The sequence below is a fragment of the Kwoniella shandongensis genome, chromosome 3 (genome assembly GCF_008629635.2).
Source record: "Kwoniella shandongensis chromosome 3, complete sequence".
Taxonomy (NCBI): Eukaryota; Fungi; Basidiomycota; class Tremellomycetes; order Tremellales; family Cryptococcaceae; genus Kwoniella; species Kwoniella shandongensis.
The window spans coordinates 761,323-782,678 of record NC_089289.1 but is presented as its reverse complement, the minus strand read 5'-3'; the positions used below and the strand labels follow the sequence as shown (position 1 = coordinate 782,678).

Below are 21,356 nucleotides of genomic sequence, written 5' to 3'. Positions count from 1 at the left end.
ACTGCTCTCCCTCGTACTCGCTCGACAAACTTCAGTTCTTTCCCTTCTCTCCAACGCACAATGTCGTCTTCGTCAACTCTCCCATTCACTCGTCTCGTCAAGGAGACTGAGATCGCTATCCTCTCCGTCTTGAGAGCATGTTACTTGTGAGCTATCGGTACCTTGCACGGATTCAAGGGGATCGTGCTGATGTCATCTGTCGCTTCCAGGACAAAGTCGGTTCAAGATACACTCGTCACGAAGGACACTGTCATCAAGGCTGACAAGTCACCTGTGACTGGTACGTTTGTTATTTCTCGCTTTATCGCCCCCGACATACCAACAGAGATGCACACCCTTTTCGCCTTGTCGTCAGGCTGTGACTCCAAGGCACTTTTTCCCGGTATGATCACCCTTACTCGAGCTGACGCCCTTACTCTACGCAGTCGCCGACCTATCCGCCCAATCCCTCATCTCCCTCCATCTCCTCTCGCACTTCCCTCAAGACCCTATCATCGGCGAAGAAGACACCTCAGAGCTGCGTGTGAATGCGCCACTACGTGAAAAGGTCATTGGGCTGGTCAACGGCGGATTTGAGAAGGAGGAAGGGTGGGGAAAGGACAAGCACTACACGGAGGAAGAGTGAGTAATGTCCCTCATTCGAAAGGTTTAGCGGCTTGAGATGAAGCTCGTGATGGCCACATACACCGCATTGCAGCATTGAGAAGGTCAAAGAAGCCGTGCAATACTGATACTTGACATTTCAGGATTCTTGATGCTATCGACAAGGGTAATGCCGAGGGTGGATCCAAAGGCCGTTTCTGGACCATTGTGAGTTGGTCCATTTCGTACGAATGAACAGCGACTGACCCGTCATCCCTCTGCAGGACCCAGGCAAGTGTTCCGTCTATCCTCTACGGTATCTGCCATTCCATATGGCCCTCGTTCCGACTCTAACTTGCCGATTCTTCGCCCCTAAACCGTCCGTCCGGAGATCTCAAGCTGATGTTCTGCATACTCCCCGTAGTCGACGGAACATCAGGTTTCATACGACACCAGCAATTCGCCGTCTGTCTCGCCCTCATTGTTGATGGTGTTGTCGAGCTCGGCGTGATTGGATGTCCCAACCTCGGTCCCGAGCCGGCGAAGATCGGAGAGGAGATCATCCCGAACGGGAAGGGTGTGTTGATGGTCGCTGTGCGAGGGGAGGGTAGTTGGTCGGTAAGTCGCGTGTTAACATCCCGATCTTGGCTCCACAACGACAGGATCCCCGCATTCAAGGCTTGAGAAAACTGCTAATATGCTCCGGCCTCGCAGCGCCCACTCACCTCCTCAACCTACACCAAACTCGACCTCCCCTCTTCTCCACCTTCTTCCAACCCGCTCACTTTCCTCGAATCCGTCGAGGCGGGACATTCTGCCCATACTATCCAAGCCAAGATCGGAGAATTGTTGGGCGTCGAGAGACCATCATTGAGGATGGACAGTCAAGCGAAATACGCTTGTTTGTCCAGAGGTGAAGGAGGTGTCTAGTGAGTCTTGTCTCCGCTTCCCCCTTTACCACTGATCACCCTTCCTTATATATCGTATCGCTTGTGTGTATAGATTGCTGATACCTATCCTAGCCTCCGTATACCCACCAAATACGCCGGTGGAAAGGAATACAACGAAAAGATCTGGGATCACGCTTCTGGAAACCTCCTCATTCACGAATCAGGTGGTATCTGCACTGACATGTGGGGTAAACCCTTGGATTTCGGCGTCGGTAGGACTCTCAGGTCGAACGAAGGGATCGTAGCGGCTGGGAAGGATGTGCATGCCAAAGCTGTGGAAGCTGTGAAGAAGGCTGTGGAGGAGGCGCAGAAGTAGTAGGCGAAGGAAGATTATACGCCATGCATGTACAGCACAATATCAATTTGGATGTTGTTACAACGAAGTTGTGAAAAACGACGCAGTGACACAGTGTCAAGCTTATGCCTCTCCCCAAACTTGTACACCTTCATCGCTGATTCTGAACCCAAACTTGCCACCACCTCTCGTCCCGACGAGTCCCCCATTAACACCTTCCATCCTTACCAACCCTTCATACCTTCTCCCTCTTGACCCTTCCTGCTCCTGCTGCTCAGACTTGACTTTCTCCCTTAGCGCATCGACAAGCGTCGTCTCGCCTGGATATTGGAGTGTCCGCACCGGCCCTGTGAGAGTGATTTGGATATTTAGAGGCCAGTGTGTGGGTGAAGATCGGACAAGGGCGTGGTTCGTATTATCGTCATGTTGTGGAGAGAATGGTTGCGGGTAGGGAGATGGGAGATGGGATAGGAAAAAGGGTTGTGTTTCGCGTGATGTCTACGAGGCGGAGTATAAGCCATACGTTTGTTGTCATAGGTCTTGCTAAGCGGTGACTTACTCTCAACCCTTGTACAGAAATCATAACCACACTGCCTAGATCCTTCCTCACCCTCCCAATCCCCTGCATGACCTCTCGCATGCCCACTTCGTCCGCACCCACTACCTTCCCCGTCCCTCCGCCGCCACCGCTACCCGTCCTCTTTCCTCGTTCTTCGTCCGTCCATCTAGTTGGATAATACGCATCTCCCAGACCGTCGATCACCAATAGATCCACACCCCCTTCTCTCTCTCCTCCGCCCGTTCCAGTCGCCATCGCGCTCAATCCATCGAGAATATGTCTGAGACAAAGTGCCACTTCTTTCCATCTAGGTTTGATTCGATATACCCTAAACCTCCCCAGACTCTCTTTTATGATGTCGTCGATCGTACTTCTACCAGCTGTAGGATGGACGGAAAGGATGTGCGATCTCATACTCCTTCTCAAAGAGGGAATGAGTGAACGATGGGTATACGGTTGGATCAGAGTCGCATGTTGGGATCTACCACCGATAGGTATGGGGAGGAGAGACGGTGGAGTAGGGGCGAGCGAGGCGGGGAGGAGGGTAGTGAGCAGCTGGAAGATCAGGAAGGAGGTCTTGCCTGGACGGTGTGCGCGTTAGTCGACTTGCGTATAAACGAAAAGGGGCTCAGTGAATAGCAACGATAAAAACACAGCGCTCGATGAGAGCAACAAGAACAACACCTGAGATAGGTGTTCGTCCCCAGATCATAAGGAGAAAGAAAGCAGTGCGTGCTGGGGACAAGAGAAGGGGGATGCTTATCATTCGGGATTTACAACTCACCAGATCCACTCCCACCAACTAGCTCTACCAGATCACCTCGTTGCAAGCTCGATCCACCAGGATGTGGTCTTCCTTCCAGTATCAGCTCGTCAAGTGGTGGTATGAACGTTGGACCGGGTGGTGATGCTTGGAAATGGTATTAGCATAAGTCAGATGAGCGAATGGGAAGACTGACTGTTATATCGGACTGCCATGATCAGCTGCGATTCCCAGCGCACACTACGTCAGTTATCACCTTGACATGGACTGTGAGACAATCGCATAGCTTGAGGTCGCAGTCATGGAAAGAATGCGATAAATGGGTCAGACATACCTCGGCAGCTGTACCCGTGCCAATATCCTTCAACAGCCCCTCTGTAGTCACGACCTGTGCAGGTCGTTGTGTACCGGACATGATCGTGCCTCTACCTATCGTAGAGTGGGTGCTATCTCGCGTTCATTTCTGTCTATATCGAATCTTTAGGTCAGAGTAGAGCAAAAAGAAGAACAGTAAACGGAGGAAGAGAGAAAGGTGAGTGGACCGCGAATGTGGAGGTTGGTTCGTGTGACATTCGATCTTCCGTGGCACGGTTTTTGACTTTCGTTATGACGCTCTACGAGTCGGTCGTGTTTAGGTCCAGTATCAAAACATTAGTGACTCCCCGCTACTTGCGAGATGACAGCTTGCTACCGGTGCAACATGACGCATGTAATCTGAAGATATGACATTGTCCAGATTTGTGTTACCTATGCCAAATCGAGTACAAACACCCGACCAGAGCCACACTTCTACAGCATAAATCTCAACAAGACTCTATACAACTTGCGCCGGTCTGCATGAAGGATGTCAAAGATCGACGGGAGGAGCTGAGGGATTAGAGCTACGCAGTATGGACACCTTGACGGTACCATTTCCACCAAATAGCGCCTTTCGACGAGAATCGTCCACCTTCTGCGTTGGACCGGCTGATCCCGACGATGCGGACGTGAAATCTGTGTCAGAGTTCATGTAGAGCTTCCAAAATCTCGTTTTCTTCCTAGGTCTCAAGGTGCAGTAGAACGACGTTGTAATGGATTGATCTTCATCGGCGCTCAATGGATGGGTCATCGTGACGCCGGAAGGAGGCAAGGATAATCGTTGTCGTCTCCCGGAAAGTTCATGCGATAGCGAAGTGGTGTTCCTGCCGAAATCATATGGAGCAAAGGGTAATGGTGACTGTTGTAACGAGGACACTGGAGTCGATGGAGATGGCACAGCTAGCGGTTGACGCGTGAATGGTTGGGAAGATGGATCGAAAGGACCTTGATACACTTGCGGTCGAACGGCACTGCGATATTCGCCCGACCTCGACGATGCAGACTGCATGGGTGCTCGTCTCACGAATACTCCGAGGGGGAGCGAGAACCATCCTCCGTGAGACGATAATGGCGGTGATCGCACTTGTACTTGGTTACCGATCGAAAAAGCAGGTGAAGGTTGTCGTTCGATTTTGACACCGGTGGCGAAGTGTTGATCAGTCGGCCCCTGTTGTTGAGCGGATGAGAATGGCGGTGTGGGCAGCGGAGGTCTTTGGTGAAAGATGGTAGTGGCAGTGCTCTTTTGAGATCTGAAGCTATGCTGTGAGGGGGTTGGTGATGTGGAGTGTTCCGTGAAGAAGGTTGATGGATGTCTCGCAGCTTTGGAAGACATACCAGGCAGATTTATCAGCATGAGAACAGCACTACGTTATCCCTGTCAAATCTTCGAAATACAAACCCACAAGTCTGACCTGAACCATTTGGATTGCCTTGCTCTACACTCCGAGTCTGATATTCGTGCCCGGACTTCAGTCGAATTCCTTCACGTCCCCCTTCAATCTCATCTCTTTTCTGGTACGACGGTAGTGGGATAAGCGGACGATGATGATCCAACTTGGCTTCGCTGAACATTCCATGTCGTATGCTTTCTGATATTATCAGCGAGATATATTAGCTTACCCGCTCACGCTCTAGTCTCGGGTGGTCCGACGTGAAAAGATATTGCGCTCACGTCTTGGGTTCTTACAAGGTCCTCTCCGTTTCCGCTCAGTTGGATAGGAGCATGCTATCCCCTTGCTTGCACATCTCCCACATGTCGGTTTGGCCTTGTCGCATGACGCACCGCTGTTTCTCGAGTTGCTACGTGAATTGACAGAGATCAGCGATGCATAGTGGCCGCAATTGCAAAGGGAGGACGAGGTGAGGCGTACCATGGGATACAATTAAGTGGCCGTTCATGGTCGAGCATTTGAGGTGTAACACCAGGGACGGCTCCACTCCTACTGCTCGACCCAGAAGATGCCAGCATATCGAGATGTGATCTTCCCAACATTGCGGCTCGTATCACCAGGGTGACAAAGTGGAGTGCTGTTGCAAGATAGCGATGCGACTCGTATGTGAATCAATTGATACATAGTCAATCCCATCAGAAAAGCTTACTCAGTATGTACGTATTTATGTATGTGTACACCGCTATGATGCGTCGTTGATCTTGTTTCATGATCCGGTCCAAAGGAGGGTCACAGTAGTCCCGTGCTTCGATCCAATCCCTTGAGAGTCATGTAATCGAACATCATCCGCAGCGAAAGGGGCGTCATGTCAGTCCTTTCACTTGTGATACTATAGGTCAGTGCACCGTTCTGATGAGGCTGAATGCCCGAGGATGACATGCCCATTGGTGCATTGATCATCGACTCCAGGGGAGAAACGCATTATTGATTGGTGTAAACCACCGTGAGATGTGTAATCTATACCGTAGATCCTTTCGGTGGATCTTGTGATTAAGGTAATCAGACTGCGCTGTGTCTATCTCGACCTAAACATCCCGCTGCGCACACCACCTGTAACGAGTAGCACTGTATCGTCAATCATCACATCTACCGTTTGAATCGATCAAATCCATCTTGCTAGGTATCGGTCCGAGCGTCTGTCTCGGATCTTCGCTGAAACCAAAAGCGGCGGCGTTGTCCGACATTGTTTATTCGCGTCTAAGGCACGATCCTTTCACTTTCATGACTTTTCACCTCTCCCCCGTGATAATGTTCCACTCCCTTCATCATCTGTCCCCACAAGACTCCTCAACACCCATCTCACATCTGATCGGCTGGACCGAGGACTCTATCTTGCCTATCTGTATCTCGAAGAACTCATCTTGGCTACTTCTCACTCATCATCATCGCGATATGCTCCACGCGACACGTATGTCCACCTCCAGTTCGACTTCGTCTCGAGGTCTGGCTTCGTCCGAAGCAGAGTCGAGTTCATCCTCTTCCCGAACATCCATCTCGTCTCGTCGTTCATCGCGCAAACACGTAGGTCATCCCTCTGTCGTTCTAGCTGCCTGGTATACTGATACGATACTTGCCGAACTAGGTTCGTGCCTCTGAGGTGAATAACGACGCCATCGCGAAACGACGCAAAACTCGACATTCCGACGTATATGTCGTCTCGCACATTCTCGCTCGATCTTTAGAGAAAGGATGGAGTACCGATGGGAGGATTCTGGAACATCAATATCTTGTCAGATGGGAAGGGTATGGACCGGACGACGATACGTGGGAGATGAGGTCGGGTCTGATGCAAGGTGCGGCGGAGTTGGTCAATGCTTTTGATAGCAAAGGTGAGTCCACCCAGATCACGGATGTGTCGTCGCCCTTTGTGCTCTTCCAACGAGTTAGGGAGGATACGAGCTGATTCATCACGATAGAACACCCCTTCACAATTATCGACTCTCGAGGCTTGAGACCGCCAACCTTTCTTGTTCGATATGGCGTCCAGACATTCACCGTGAAATCATCCCCACTATACGAGGAAGTTTGGCAAACCCCAGCGCAGATGAGATCGAGAGGCGGTCTATCAACCGAAACTGTTAGATTGGCTATTAGTGAATTCCAGCAAGGGGGGTGGTCAGGTCGAGCTGCCAGTCCACGAGAAATACAACTGCAAAAAGGTGTGTGCTTTCACGGTCAAACGGCAAACGAATTACGCTGATTACGGCGGTAGACCGATGCATCCTGGCTATTTTGGAGAGGAAAGACTTCAGACCAAAAGCCACCAGTGCAAGGTTTATGCAAGATTACAGGATCAGATGGCGAGATCGACGACAGATCAGAGAAGAATGGAGGACCAAGATCGAGATCGCAAATATGTTCGGGGAGGATGGTAGAGAGTTTGTCAGAGAATGGAACGAGAGTAATGGGTACAAACCCAAGCCTGTCTCGACGATAGAAGCACCGCCTGGTAAGTGAAGTAACGGCGGAGACTTGGTGGGATGATTTGCTAATCTTTCTCATCTAGTCTTGAGCGAGTATGAACTGGAGAGAAAACGGAATATAGAGGCGAACAAGGAGTTGATGAAGACCTTGGGTCTCTAGTTGCATCTTTATGTGTTGTGATCTATAGCATGCATGTTGTTACAATCAGTTATATTTGGTTCTCCCTCCGTGCATGGATGGAGGCGGTGATCACCGTAGAACTCGCGGGGTGCCACATCACACCATGCAAACTAAACGCCGAGCGGGGAAATTTCTTCCGTGGTTGGTTTGCCCTAGCTTTCAACTTTTTTCGCCAATGACCTCTGCCCCCCCCTCTGCCCCCATCCCCTCTGTGACCCCCCTCGCTCCCAATCCATCCAGTCCCAGTGTCAGACATCGTTTGCAGAATCTTTAACAACATCTCACATCTTTCAATTCTCCCCTCTTTCCTCTCTTAAATCCATTCTATTTTAAAAAGGCTTACCTCCCCCCACAAGGTGTGTACGAGCCCGTCCACCAACCTCCACGCCTCATCGCTGACAATCCCTCCCTGGTAGCCAAATTTTCATATTTCAAAATGTCCGCTGAAGACGTCTACGAGGGTGCCATCGGTATCGGTTAGTCATCGCCCTTGGAGATAGAAAAGGAAGTACGGGAGACTGATATCGTGTGCGCAGATTTGGGAACAACCTACTCTTGTGTTGGTGTTTGGCAAAACGACCGAGTCGAGGTGAGCCATCCCGGTCCTTTGGTAGTTGATTTTGCATACGCTGACATTCCACTCTTAGATCATCGCCAATGGTGAATACCTTTCAGATAGTAGATGAGGACCAATACTGACTTCTCCGTTCAGACCAGGGTAACCGAACCACCCCTTCTTACGTCGCTTTCACCGAGGGCGAGCGATTGATCGGTGATGGTGAGTTTGACAAATTCAGTCCACTCCATCTTCGCCGCTAACCCCCCTCAGCCGCCAAGAACCAGTCCGCCATGAACCCCCTCAACACCATCTTCGACGCCAAGCGATTGATCGGTCGACGATTCGACGACTCTGACGTCAAGAAGGACATGAAGGTGGGTTTAGCACACTGGCATGCGAACATCTAAACCCGGGGACTGACAAATTTTCCCTCCTCCTTTTTTAGCACTGGCCCTTCGCCGTCATTGACAAGGACGGTTCTCCTTACGTCGAGGTCGACTACCTCAACGAGAGGAAGTCTTTCTCCCCCCAGGAGATCTCCGCCATGGTCCTCACCAAGATGAAGGAGATCGCCGAGGCCAAGCTCGGTAAGACCGTCAAGAAGGCTGTCGTTACGTGAGTATTAGTGTCTCCTTTTTTTCGCCATAGCCCATGCTGATCAATCTGCCGCAGCGTCCCCGCCTACTTCAACGACTCTCAACGTCTCGCTACCAAGGACGCCGGTGCCATCGCTGGTCTCGAGGTTCTCCGAATCATCAACGAGCCCACCGCTGCCGCTATCGCCTACGGTCTCGACGAGAAGACCAAGGAGGAGCGAAACGTCCTCATCTTCGATCTCGGAGGTGGTACATTCGATGTCTCCCTTCTTACCATCCAGGGCAAGGTCTTCTCCGTCAAGGCCACCGCTGGTGACACCCATCTCGGTGGTGAGGACTTTGACAACACCCTCCTTGAACACTTCAAGGCCGAGTTCAAGAGGAAGAGCAAGCACGACATCTCCGACGACCCCCGAGCCATCCGACGATTGAGATCAGCTTGTGAGCGAGCCAAGCGAACTCTCTCCTCCGTCACCCAGACCACCGTCGAGGTCGACTCCCTCTACGCCGGTACCGACTTCTCCGCCAACATCACCCGAGCCAGGTTCGAGGAGATCAACGCCGTCGCCTTCAAGTCCACCATCGACCCCGTCGAGAAGGTCCTCAAGGACTCCAAGATCCCCGCCGGCAAGGTTGACGACATTGTCCTCGTTGGTGGTTCTACCCGTATCCCCAAGATCCAGTCTCTCGTCTCCGAGTACTTCGGTGGCCGACAACTCAACAAGTCCATCAACCCCGATGAGGCTGTTGCCTACGGTGCCGCTGTCCAGGCCGCCGTCCTTACCGGTCAGACCTCTGACAAGACCGCCGACCTCCTCCTTCTCGATGTTGCTCCCCTCTCCCTCGGTGTTGCCATGCAAGGTGACATCTTCGGTGTCGTTCTCCCCCGAAACACCCCTATCCCCTCCAACAAGTCTCGAGTCTTCACCACCGTCGAGGACAACCAGACCACCGTCATGTTCCCCGTCTACGAGGGTGAGCGAACCCAATGCAAGGACAACCGATTGCTCGGAGAGTTCGAGCTTTCTGGTATCCCCCCCATGCCCCGAGGTCAAGCCGAGCTCGTCTGTACCTTCGAGGTCGACGCCAACGGTCTCCTCAAGGTTTCCGCTCAAGACAGGGCTTCTGGCCGAAAGGCTCAGATCACTATCCAGAACTCTGTTGGTCGACTCTCTTCCGACGAGATCCAGGCGATGATCAAGGATGCCGAGCAGTTCAAGAACGCCGACCGAGACTTCTCCGCCAAGCACGAGGCCAAGTCTGACCTCGAGGCTTACCTCCACACCTGTGAACAATCCATCTCCGCCCCCGAGCTCGCCGCCAAGATCAAGCGAGGAGCACGAGGTGCCGTCGAGTCCGAGATCGCCAAGGCTCTCGAGGTTCTCGAGCAGGAGGATGCTACCGCCGACCAGCTCAAGAAGGCTCAGCTCGGTGTCAAGAGGGCCATGCAAAAGGCCATGGCTTCTGCCCGATAAGCGTGTACATCTATATGGGATATAGTTAGTTAGTGGTGGTGGTGGTTCCTTTTCACGCGCGCGCTTTCTTATTGCATTCCAATAGTCTTCTGCTTCCTCTACCTCCCTCACACATATAAACCAAAACCTACACCTACATCTCTTTGTCTCTTCATTTGTACAGGACACAACATGGCGAGATGAACATCTTTTGCGAGATTGCGTATGTGCCGAGAGGCAGCGGTTGGGTTGCAAGTGTGCATTGAAAGTTGCATTGGTCGTAACAAGTCTGTCTATCCAATCACGGCTCAATACACATCAATGTCTCACCTTGCTTAACTACTGGGGCAAGATAACTCGTGGACATAATGACGCTGCTTGTCCCATTTCCGTATGCTACGGTACATCACACCAACCCCACCCCCTTCACCACCTCGTCCGCTCTTCTCCCTTTCCCTCTCGCTCTCACCAAACCCATCATCCTCGCTTCTTCTACGAACCGAATGAAAATCGCATGGAGACGAGCTTCGTTCTCCTCATCATGCTCTTTGGGTTTGAATGTGGACTCGTCACCTTCCCCTTGTGCTTCGGTGGCGTCTTGCGGGTTGTCCTCCGTCTCCGTGATTCTGACAACGACACCGTCCTCGTTCATCTCGATATCACCATTCTCATTCCCTTCTTTGACCTTCTCGCCCGCCGTCTCCTCATCCTGACCCATCGTCCCTCTGAACCCTTCCAGCCAATCCCAAAGATTGACAGACCGACCAGCCGCTTTCCAGATCCCATAAAGCGTTTCAAGCTCTTTCAGATCTTCTCCGTCATGCTGGGATTGCTCGTCACCTTCCGCACCCACCATCTGCACGTTGTCGACTTTCACCCTCTTCGCTTGACGGGGTCCGTCCTCGTCGGCAGCAGTAGTGTCTCGTTTGGAGGTGAACCGAGAGGCTTTCCTGGGTGTTGCCAGGGTTGAATCCCCGCTTGATTCCACCGCTGCCTTTGGCTTGATATAACTTGAAGAGTTGGACAGAGCGTGAAGTATTGACGTTCGCGAGGCCGGGTTCAACACCTTCATCGAAAGACACACACTCAGCAACGATCCACAACGCTTTCATACTGCATAGCATCACTCACCGAAGCCAGATCCGGATGATAGTTGAGCGTGAAAAGATCCTTGCCGGGGACCGAAGGGTCAACCGGGTTCTCGGTCATAGCATCTACCAACGCTTGAACTCTTTGCAATTGATCGGGCGTTTGCGCCGACTCTGCGAGTTTGGCCAGCGGAGAGTTGATGGAGTGGTGCAGGAGAAGCCACTGCAGGTGCAAGAATCAGCTTTGCTGCTATGAAGATTGCCTCGACAGCCTCACCTTGAGCGCTTTCATAGCAGCCATCGAACCTCCGCCCAACAGGTCCTCGACGTCCCTGATCTCCTCTGCCAGCTCTTCCGACACTTTCAACGGCGCACCGCTTGTTCCCTATCGGATCGATCAATCAGCTATGGCTCATCAAACCAAATGCAGAGCGTGAGGAACTCACCCTCAAAATCGCCTGGACACCACCTGCTCGTCTTCTCGTCTTGCCAGATTGTAGAATGCATAGATCGATAGAGCTCGGTTCGAGATGGGTCCAAGAGGAGAGGAAGACGGTAGTAGATGGAACAGAGAGGAGGAGTCGGATAGGCAGGTCGGAATGGAGTCTGCGTTTGAACGGCACAGAGGTAGCGGTCAGCACAGCGATAGTCATCGAGATGCGACCACTCACGCGAGGATGTAGATCAGCTCTGCAAGTACGGAGGCAGGCACTACCTGTGCGTCTTGGACATGTAGCAGCAACGGTGATTCTACGCAATGTCAGTTTTCTGCCCTCACAATGCCGCTAGCGATAGGGACTCACTGTCCTTCCTCCCCTTCCACCAAAGTTCGACTTCATCCAAGCCCGCTCGTCCAGTCTTTTTCCCTGTCAAAGTCTTCAATATTATATCAGCTATACTGGAAGTCAAACAGGCCCAACGATGTAAGCTCACCGATTCACCAATGTAACCTATTGCAATAGCTCGTACAGCACTCGCTAGATCCGCTGCTTCTCGACCATGAAGCGTGAACGTGGTTGGACCGAGAGTAGGCAGGAGTGAAGATAATGAGGCAGATGCATCTGACCCGAAGGTAGCGTTAGCCCACGTTGGTTGCCTGGCCCGAAGCAAGAAGGTAGATTGCATGATGAGATGACTCACTTTGTAATATCGCAACGGGGAGTCGGTGGATCGAGTACTGTTTCTTGAGGAGCGGAGGAGAAGAACATCGTTCTAACCAGTCTGCAATATCGTCGAGCTGTTCTCCTGTCCTCTCTGTCTCGTATATCTACGGTAACGAACGTCAGAACACTTTCGGACGATCAGGCGGCAGGAGATAGAGTGAGGAGGATCACAGCGACGTACAGTATGTGCTTCCTCATAACGCTGTAACGTGCGAGCGTAGAGCTCATCTAACGGTCTTGATCGAGGTTTACTAGGTCCTGCGCCATTTTCATCTGGTTTTAAATCGCACTATAAGCTTCTGAATAACATAGCGGAAAGGAATCGCACGACATACCGGAAGGCGGTTGGAAGGGGATGACAAAAACGCCCTACAGTATAACCATCATCAACTATGTTGCATGTCTCGCGATGCGATACGACGAGACATACCTTGCTAAGGGATTGGAACTCGTCGTCCATTCTGTTGTACGATTGATAATGTGGAAGCTATATGTACAAAACAGAGATGTCAACCATGAATGAGGAGACGCGTTTGAGATAAATGGATTCTTGACTTGATTTCGTCGGAATGGTGGCGGTCGCCGATGCAGTGGAGGGAGGGTGTTGTTGGTGGCGACAATACTGGCTGTGACGATTTCACCACAACGCAGAGTCATGGACCCCAACCACTGAGCGATGCAGGGAATATCGTTCAAGAGACATGCATTTGGCCATGTACATGTATGCAGAATCTGTTTTTCGGAATCAACCACACCATTTCAGACTCGGTGTCTTTTGTCCCATTGGTACAAAGAGCGCCTGCCGGTCTTCATCTTTGTTCCGTACCACACCCCGTTGATCAACGCTATACGCGCTTCAGCAGAACGGTCTGAGGCAGAGAACGTCAGCTAAAGACATTGAGGGGTGCTACATACTTTCGTTTGTTGGCGGTAGAGGAGTGGGTAGCTTGCGTCGCTAGTAGACGGTGCGCTTTTCCATGTTTTGGTGAATATTAGCAATCTCTCAGTTCCCCTGGGCTTTGAGACTCGGTCGTCGTAACATCTATCGACGACGAACCACTCGCGTCCTCGTCAATCTGGATAAGTGGTTCCGAATTCCCATAGGTGGTGAGTAAAAGGCCGAGAGCCTGGAAAGGAACTTAGCTCCCTGTAAGGGGAATGCAAGGGGAAATTTACCCCTGGACCCGTGAACATCGTACCCCGGACCAATGGTAATACGTTCTTCCGGACATTCCGTCATGATTGCGAGATGAGACTCGGCAGAGCAGGCAGATAGTTTGTGTTCTGACCATGCAGGGAAAGCAAACGGAAACAGCACAATCGTAATTTGTCAAACATGGCCCCATTTGTACTCATCAAATGCAAGACACTCAGAGTAATACAGGAGGAACATATCAAAGGTCTGATTGACATGTCTGCGCGTTTGATCAAGACTGTTCCGCCTGCGAAGGGATGTCATCACATCCAACGCCGATAATGCCTTCCAAGTGGTACAGTAGAGGTAGCCAGCGTGTCAGGTACGGAGTCATAGCATCGCAAGCGTCCTACGACCCTCCCTAACGTCGACCGACTCACGCATCTACCTCTTTGCTGGCCACTTTGACTTTTGCTTATCAGTGCCGTATGTGCCTGAAGGATTATGTTGCGGAATTACGTGTTTTGGAACCAAGAAAGAGAGATTCGTCATGCTTTTTATTGCATTTGGCGCGTAGCTTAAACTTATCCAATCTATTTATGAACTGTATGCGTGGTTGATTGGCATAGCATGGAATGGATGGGCACAGCACCGCTTGAACAGTATCTACCTTTGTGTTTCCTCTTTATGCTCTTCGATCTCATGTCGACCTTGGTAATAACAACATAACGAGATTTGATTGAGAAGACACTACATACAAACGCACGAACTCGACCTCACCCCTCAGCCCCAAACTCAATGGAGACTCGTATCCCATTCACTACTCTACCAAGACTTACACTTAATCAGATCATTGCTGCTATTGCATGCTTGATTGTGACTTGGTATTTGAAATCGATACTTGAGAAGCGATACCAACCTATCAAGCTGGTCGTTCCACTTGTACCTCAGTCGGCATTCTCCAATAACACCCCTCAAGAGAAAAGAAATCCGGAAGACGGGGATGAGGAGGACCGTGCGGAGTCCAGAGCGAATGAGTCGACTGAGGAGATCGTAGAGACTTACTGTAAGAGCTTGAAAGATGGATTCAGAGCTAGTTGGTGGTTACCAAAGTGAGTAGAACAATGACTCAGCAGTGGGGAAAATGACAAGTTGCTGATTTGGCTGTGAATGTTATAGTGGGCATGCGCAGACTATATACTCTGCGGTAGCCAACTTCAACAAGGATGATCATGTCACCTATCAGAGGTGAGCTAATATACTCATGTTCGATGTGCATAGCTCACGTCGCGAGTCTCACAGGCAACTGCTGGAGTTACCCGATGGAGGAACAATGTGAGTTATAAGGCTCAATCACTCCTTCCTCGTTGTCTTTTGTCTCTCAGCGTCACTCGAGAGGATGATGTATTGATCTTCAACTCCTCGCATAGCGGTATCGACATCTTCCCACCCCTCTCTATGGAGTTGCCTCCCACCTCCCCGGTGATCATCATCAACCATGGCTTGACAGGGGGAAGTCACGAGAGTTATATTCGAAACATAGTGGTGTGGCTCACCAAGCCCGTGCCAGAAGGTGGTCTGGGAGCAAGGGCTGCTGTCGTCAACGTAAGTCGAGTCGCCGTCTATCAGTGGCCTGATTAGCTATCCCAAAATACTTACGTTGCCCGTCGAGCAGTTCCGAGGTTGCGCTTCAACACCCTTGACTTCTCATCATCTGTATTCGTCCGGTAACACGATCGATACTCACACGACCACTACGTACATGGCGAGTCTATATCCCGATGCTCCTCTGTTTGGAGTGGGCTTCTCCCTTGGAGCAGGGGTGATGACTCGTTATCTGGGCGAACATGGTGCGGATAGCAGACTTCAAGCAGCCGTGGTGCTTTGCTGTCCGCTCCAGCTCCGTCAGATGAGCGCCAAGTGAGTCAACCCTGTTCATAGGCAAGGGATATCACTGATCTCGCGTCTATTTTAGATTGGATTCAGGTCATCTTCTTCCACGTCTATACTCCATCTCTTTGGCCCTGAAGATGGTCCGGTCCATCTCCCCGCATCTGCTTCCACACTCCCCGCTGTCCGCCGAAAGTTCCCCGCTATACACCAACATCCCGGAGATACTGTCTCTTGCCTCTTCGCGGAGATCATGGTTCAGTATCCGCGCAAGTAAAGTTATCGATCTGATCACGACAAAAGTCGGAGGAAGTCATGAATTGTTTCCATTTGACAAATTGGACGAGTTCTTAGAATGGGCGTGTCCTGGCGGATGGATAGGGAAGATCAAGCGGTGAGTAGGAGTGTGCTGGGTCTTAGAATGACGGCTGATAATCTCTTCCAGACCTACCCTGGCTATTTCGGCATTGGATGATCCGATCCTTGCTGGAGGTGAGTTTCGATATCAGATGGGTTTATACAGTCAACTGAGCTGACAATCCGTTCAGACTGCCTGCCATACGCCGCCGTTCACGCCTCATCACACTTTGTCCTCGCGGCTGTGCCTCAAGGCGGTCACTTGGGATGGTTCGAAGGACCTCTCACAGGACCCGATCGTCATAGGAGATGGCATGTCAAGCCTGTTCTCGAGTTCTTCCGTGGTGTTCTCCAAAACCTTCCAGAGCCGCGTGCGAATATCAAGCGCATGGAAGTGAGGAAAGCAGGGGATTGGAACTGGGTAGGAGATGTGGGATGGAAGCTGGTCGATGAGCAAGTGGAATGTGCATAGATATAAGTAGATATGATAGAGGCTGTGTTGTATGTACATAGATCCATAGACAGTAGATGCCGTATGCCTCACGGTCCGCTGTGAATCAGGTCAATCATATCTGTCAAGATCCCCTGGGTCTTTTAAGGAGAAACAACGCTATCAACGATCGCCTTGAACAAGGGTCGTATCGCTCAAATTACTGAGGGATTGTCGGAACGTCTCCTTCTCGCTATCGAAGGGTTTGTCACGACTTGCAAAAGCCGTATGAAACGAGATGATCGAGTTGCGATAGCTATTGCGTGGTCATTATCAGCAGGACTGTAGGTATTGTATGACCGTGGACAATGTGTATCAGGGATAGGGGGCGGAGATTACCACAGTGAACAATAAGGGAGAGACTTACGCTGTCTGTTCCTTGTAATAGTCCTCTAACATGATCCGCCTCTTCTTTTGTGCCCTCCGATGCGCCACAATCAAAAGCCACAACACGCCTACCATGCCTGTCGCAGTGGTAAAAAGTCCATCAATTCAAACTATATAGGCGGGGGTGGAAGGAGGGAACTTGGGGGACGTACTGATCCCAATAGATAAGCTGACAACTGCGTATATCCATTTAGCTACGCGGACTGCTGATTCGGGAGGCATGATACAAATCCCTGCTGAACCACAGTTGAACTATGTCCACATGTGATAGGATGCTGTCAGTAAGACATCTCTACTCCCACCACTTCGTTCGCTGTATCCGTCGGAAGCTGAAAGGGACAGACGTACCGATTGACATTCCCTATCGCTCTTACACCCTACACCGAGAGTAGCCAGTGCAAAACATTGATTTGCAGTGAGATCCTAAACACGATCCCGACCACCCATCTCAGATCAGCTTAACCCCTCCGGCTCGGAAGAGGCGAGCTCGCTCACACAGTATCCTTGGCCTTCTATGCAGTTATCCCTGATAACGGTATTGGTATAGCTCATCCCAGATAGATCGTAGCCTACATAGGTCTAAAGACGTGGCCCAATCAACTTCAACAATGCCGGACGTAAACATGGGCAAGAGATATTATGGCTTACGATCGTTTCGGTGACACAGCTCGAACCGAGAGAGGCATTTGTCCACCTACAAAGAACGTCAGACTGGGAGAGCTCACGATGGTGATTCATGGGGAAAGACTCACATGCACGTACCCAAGAGACATATGGAACCATCACCTTGTGGTTCGTCGTAAGGACTAGGTAAGATTAACACCGCACCATTAGGTGGCGGGGCACATTCATCTACACCATCATCAGACGGTCAGCCCTTGACGTAATCATACTGGACCGAAATGAAAGTGGGACACTAACCATCCCTATTAAGTTGACATACACCACCCAGCTCGACGAGGGGTAAACACCCCGAAGCATCATCTGGGCAGAACGAGCCGGTAGGACAGAGAGGCGGGATGACATGTGTCGGATCAAGTAAGGATGTCATAAGGTACTCGTCTTGCCTAGTACAGCGACGCTAGTTAGCACATGAATCACTGCGAACGCAAAGGGGAAGAGAGGGGAGGAGATGGTTCCACTAGGTTGATATGGGGAGTTGACCGTTAATGATAAGGGGGATTGACGGCTAACTCACCGACATTGACGAGGTAAACACGTCCCATTAATCGAACAGACTAACACACTCTCCTCGTCAGCGATGTATCCTGTATTCTACAGTATTTTGCGAGTCAAGAGCACTCTACTCACATCCAAACGAATCACAATCCGTGATGAAATCTTTGGTATCGGCGTCGAGGTGATTGTTGGTGACATTGCAAGGTCCATAGAGCGGAGTTCGGCTGTGTACTTTGATTGGTAGTGCCAGTGAGAGGATCGTAAGCAATAGCATCGTTTCAAAGCGGACAGATTGGGATCGCTGTGTCGAGATTGACACCAACTCGCGAAACACCCTCTCGACTGATGACTGTCATGACTGCACTTTCACTTTTCGTTCAGATTGTTTGGGTAGATATTCCGATTCCGACTTGTTGCCCTGCCATGTCAAACACCGCCCAGTTAATGTCAACTTTGTCAACGACATACGGCAGGGGCATAATCCCTCCCTCCACTGCTAAGACTCCATCCCATGCATAGTCATCTGCAGTTATCGTGCTTGCCACGTCGAATAGATGATCGCTTCGTCGACCGGAATCGGACCGAGCGAGTGGACCTTGAAAGTGGAGGTCAAAGTGAAACTCGGCAAAATCCAACTCCTGTCGAGTCCAAAGTGCCCCAAGTTCGTGTATGGTTACACAAGTCTCCTCTCATTGAATATTTCTGAGCGTAGCACGAACACTTCATCATGTCTGCTTACGGGGCTATTGCTGCGCCAGCCAACGCTGCTCCTCTCCCCATCCTTGACTTTCAATTGCCCTCTCCGGAGCTGAAGCTGGTCACGTATCCTGTCCACGGATCAGATGCCCCAGAGGAGTTGATAAAGTACTTATATGAGGTGTTCAAGGCCGAGCTGGAGGGTGAGTCCATCATCATCCTCCTCTACGAGGGGCTAATCTATCTCGATCATATTACTGGTCCACTCCATATCCTCATTTACTGTCTTGCTTCATTTTCACTGCGTTTTGGGTCGATTGCTAACCTAGTCTCGTGTTCACGTTCACGTTCGCAGGAGGCCGAACGTACCCCCAAGAAGGACCCCTGACTTACGAAGCCTTCGTTTCCTACTTCTTCGGATCTACCACCATCGTCGGGATCGTCCAACCTTCCGATCATGAGATCAAGGAAGATTTGGAGGGCGCACGAGCTGGTCGCAAGTGGGAAGAGTGTGTAGGGGGCTGTTACTATATGTAAGTGTGAGGTCCAGGAGGGAGAGGCCGACTCGCTTCTATCTGGGGATAGATGGGAAGGAAGTGCTGATGTGGTGACCTTCGAAATGTAGCAAACCAAACTATCCAGGTCGAAGTAGTCATGTAAGTCTAACTCTACCTCCTATTTGATCTCGGTAAAAGTACTTGAACTAATTCCCAATTGTCTTCTTCAGAACTGTGTAAGCTACACCTCCTGATCAAATACCATCAAAGACGCTCAAACTGATACATCCCTTGCGCGCAGAACGCTGGATTCCTCGTCCCCCCCGTCGTGAGAGGTCAGAAGTTGGGTTTGAACTTGGGTAGGAGTTATCTCGTATACGGGCCCAAATTGGGTTATAGAGGCAGTGTCTTCAACTTGGTTTACAAGAGTAAGTCGATTCGATCGTCTTCTTCTTCTAGCTCTGTCCACCATCATTGCCATCTCTCCCTTCTTGTAGCCTCCTTCCCCCTGCCTGCGTGCGCATTGACCATGCGCGTTTCCCGTTATCCGCTGACGCTTTATTGCGACACCAGACAACGTCGCTTCCCTTGCTATTTGGGACCAGTTGGGCTTCACTCGCGTCGGTATCATCCCCGGTGCAGGTCGATTAAAGACCGGTCCAAATGGCACGGAAGAGTATGTAGATGCGGTCGTGGTCTTCAAGAGCTTTGTCTAGATATGCTCCACTTAGATGGTCCTCACTCGTCCTATGGTTTCGTGATCGAGTAGCAAGGACAATGTGGATATGCATAGTACTACAATAGCTTTGACATTGTAAATTGGGTTCTATAAAGCAGTCTTTCGTTCAACGGGGACGTTGGACTCCTCTGATGCGGCAGATGATGGTTCCACAGGGATGAAGATGTTCTCGCGGTAAAACTCAAGTTCGCTAATGCTCGCTTTGATATCGTCCAACGCTCTGCGGAATGAAGCGCATTAGCTATGTCCTCAGCCAGATAGAGTTCAGATCACGAGTGAAGAGATGGTAATGAGATGGCGAGGTTCATGCTCGAACAAAGGGAGCGAAGTGGACTTACCGATGCGCGATATCGCCTGTCCTACTTTCTTTATGTAATGCTCGCACGGATGGATACCATCGCTTGCAGATCTCCTTGACGGAGCTGACATCTATAAGAGCGAAAAGAAAGATCAGCGACGAGGTCGAGAATGACACTGAGGATTTGGTTTGTCAATCAGTGGAAGTGAAGACTTACCGACGATTCGGTATGATAGATGTTTCATGACTTCAGGCATACCGATGAGGAGGAATCTATGCGCAGGTGTATCAGCACGACAATTGTGACGCTGAACAATAATTCGTTCTGCCTCCCATTTGTCCCGTCGTTAACCTTCGTACCTCCCCAGTTGTGAATCTCTGCCGGAGCACAGGCAATAATTGCTTATCCCCGGCACTGTCCCAACTCCCAACAACGCTCTCAAAGCCAGAGCTGGAATTCCGACTCACCGCATATCAGCATGTACCGAACTACCCGCCAACAACCCCGCCCCCTTCTCCGGTATCCACTTCTGAAGATACTCTACTACTTTCTGCGTCACTTCTTCGTAAGAGTGAGGCGAGGCGAGACATGCTGCTGTGAGACCGGATCGACCGTGTTGATCAACACACCATTCGTTCATGCTAAAGGGTCATTCATGCGTGTCAGCTTTGTGGTCTATGTCCCAGTCAAGAAAATGCTTTGAAGCCCATGTAAAAGATGGGAGATGGATTGTGGTACACGAGAAGCGGTGGGAGGAGCACAACTGGGACAAACGAGCATCACGACCCTATATGACGAGTCGATATGAAGGAGCTTGACCAAGCACCAACTTCTGGTTCGCTACGCCGACACACTCACCTATCCAGAACCTCTTTCGGGGTGTTAATTATATAACTTATCCCCTCATCGACAGGATTCAGCTTCCCATCGGTTATTATAACTGCAATCTCGATAATTCGATCATTCAAAAAATCAAGACCGGTCATCTCGCAGTCCACCTATGACGAGCGAGAGTGAGAGCGAGTCAGCTCGTTGACCGGCTTAGTCTAGGGACGAGAGAGTAGGGGGACATACCCAGACGAGGGGTCCATCATCGTATGTCAGTGGGTCGCGAGACATCTTGTGCTTGTATGGTGGGGGCAGACGACAAAAGGAAAGAGTGGAAATCAACTACGGTTGCTTTGACTTTTTGGCCCGGTCCTCCTCCACCAACGCGGCGCGTCATCAACAATATTACAGACAGTGTAAGCCATGATCAAGGCTCCA

General features: G+C 50.8%; 10 protein-coding genes across 10 annotated transcripts; 5 read left to right on the top strand and 5 right to left on the bottom strand.

Annotated features, from left to right (window-relative positions):
• Positions 1-60: 60 nt before the first annotated feature.
• CI109_101648 (3'(2'),5'-bisphosphate nucleotidase) lies at positions 61-1,848 on the top strand (the record flags this gene model as incomplete). The annotated part of the gene is made up of 7 exons (XM_065967026.1): positions 61-146; positions 210-280; positions 426-621; positions 747-814; positions 1,007-1,200; positions 1,297-1,511; positions 1,605-1,848. The coding sequence occupies 7 exons, from the start codon at positions 61-63 to the stop codon at positions 1,846-1,848; spliced, it is 1,074 nt and encodes a 357-aa protein (XP_065823098.1).
• Positions 1,849-1,950: 102 nt separating this feature from the next.
• Positions 1,951-3,564, bottom strand: CI109_101647 (uncharacterized protein; the record flags this gene model as incomplete). The annotated part of the gene is made up of 5 exons (XM_032002416.1): positions 1,951-2,325; positions 2,387-2,967; positions 3,171-3,296; positions 3,346-3,370; positions 3,484-3,564. The coding sequence occupies 5 exons, from the start codon at positions 3,562-3,564 to the stop codon at positions 1,951-1,953; spliced, it is 1,188 nt and encodes a 395-aa protein (XP_031863353.1).
• A 432-nt stretch (positions 3,565-3,996) lies between these two features.
• CI109_101646 (uncharacterized protein) lies at positions 3,997-6,141 on the bottom strand (the record flags this gene model as incomplete). The annotated part of the gene is made up of 5 exons (XM_032002417.2): positions 3,997-4,826; positions 4,910-5,095; positions 5,179-5,306; positions 5,378-5,534; positions 6,048-6,141. The coding sequence occupies 5 exons, from the start codon at positions 6,139-6,141 to the stop codon at positions 3,997-3,999; spliced, it is 1,395 nt and encodes a 464-aa protein (XP_031863354.2).
• A 208-nt stretch (positions 6,142-6,349) lies between these two features.
• On the top strand, positions 6,350-7,540 carry CI109_101645 (uncharacterized protein; the record flags this gene model as incomplete). Its single annotated transcript, XM_032002418.2, has 5 exons — positions 6,350-6,478; positions 6,540-6,786; positions 6,874-7,116; positions 7,170-7,406; positions 7,464-7,540. 5 exons carry the CDS (start codon positions 6,350-6,352, stop codon positions 7,538-7,540), a joined length of 933 nt encoding a protein of 310 aa, XP_031863355.2.
• Positions 7,541-7,997: 457 nt separating this feature from the next.
• CI109_101644 (heat shock protein sks2) lies at positions 7,998-10,191 on the top strand (the record flags this gene model as incomplete). The annotated part of the gene is made up of 7 exons (XM_032002419.1): positions 7,998-8,037; positions 8,098-8,150; positions 8,209-8,221; positions 8,274-8,339; positions 8,391-8,494; positions 8,566-8,735; positions 8,793-10,191. 7 exons carry the CDS (start codon positions 7,998-8,000, stop codon positions 10,189-10,191), a joined length of 1,845 nt encoding a protein of 614 aa, XP_031863356.1.
• A 385-nt stretch (positions 10,192-10,576) lies between these two features.
• CI109_101643 (uncharacterized protein) lies at positions 10,577-12,881 on the bottom strand (the record flags this gene model as incomplete). The annotated part of the gene is made up of 11 exons (XM_032002420.1): positions 10,577-11,236; positions 11,302-11,481; positions 11,536-11,643; positions 11,705-11,864; positions 11,930-12,008; positions 12,062-12,134; positions 12,192-12,319; positions 12,399-12,525; positions 12,603-12,694; positions 12,757-12,790; positions 12,852-12,881. The coding sequence occupies 11 exons, from the start codon at positions 12,879-12,881 to the stop codon at positions 10,577-10,579; spliced, it is 1,671 nt and encodes a 556-aa protein (XP_031863357.1).
• Positions 12,882-14,354: 1,473 nt separating this feature from the next.
• CI109_101642 (uncharacterized protein) lies at positions 14,355-16,275 on the top strand (the record flags this gene model as incomplete). The annotated part of the gene is made up of 8 exons (XM_065967025.1): positions 14,355-14,668; positions 14,736-14,804; positions 14,859-14,891; positions 14,987-15,161; positions 15,232-15,476; positions 15,532-15,840; positions 15,892-15,938; positions 15,995-16,275. 8 exons carry the CDS (start codon positions 14,355-14,357, stop codon positions 16,273-16,275), a joined length of 1,473 nt encoding a protein of 490 aa, XP_065823097.1.
• Positions 16,276-16,416: 141 nt separating this feature from the next.
• On the bottom strand, positions 16,417-18,133 carry CI109_101641 (uncharacterized protein; the record flags this gene model as incomplete). Its single annotated transcript, XM_032002422.1, has 10 exons — positions 16,417-16,549; positions 16,661-16,757; positions 16,833-16,932; positions 17,029-17,103; positions 17,176-17,259; positions 17,329-17,374; positions 17,433-17,532; positions 17,602-17,747; positions 17,879-17,918; positions 17,992-18,133. 10 exons carry the CDS (start codon positions 18,131-18,133, stop codon positions 16,417-16,419), a joined length of 963 nt encoding a protein of 320 aa, XP_031863359.1.
• A 453-nt stretch (positions 18,134-18,586) lies between these two features.
• CI109_101640 (uncharacterized protein) lies at positions 18,587-19,768 on the top strand (the record flags this gene model as incomplete). The annotated part of the gene is made up of 5 exons (XM_065967024.1): positions 18,587-18,758; positions 18,911-19,088; positions 19,181-19,211; positions 19,354-19,480; positions 19,626-19,768. 5 exons carry the CDS (start codon positions 18,587-18,589, stop codon positions 19,766-19,768), a joined length of 651 nt encoding a protein of 216 aa, XP_065823096.1.
• Positions 19,769-19,878: 110 nt separating this feature from the next.
• On the bottom strand, positions 19,879-21,209 carry CI109_101639 (uncharacterized protein; the record flags this gene model as incomplete). The annotated part of the gene is made up of 6 exons (XM_032002424.1): positions 19,879-20,011; positions 20,130-20,220; positions 20,307-20,362; positions 20,558-20,731; positions 20,949-21,088; positions 21,165-21,209. 6 exons carry the CDS (start codon positions 21,207-21,209, stop codon positions 19,879-19,881), a joined length of 639 nt encoding a protein of 212 aa, XP_031863361.1.
• Between the last annotated feature and the right edge of the window lie 147 nt (positions 21,210-21,356).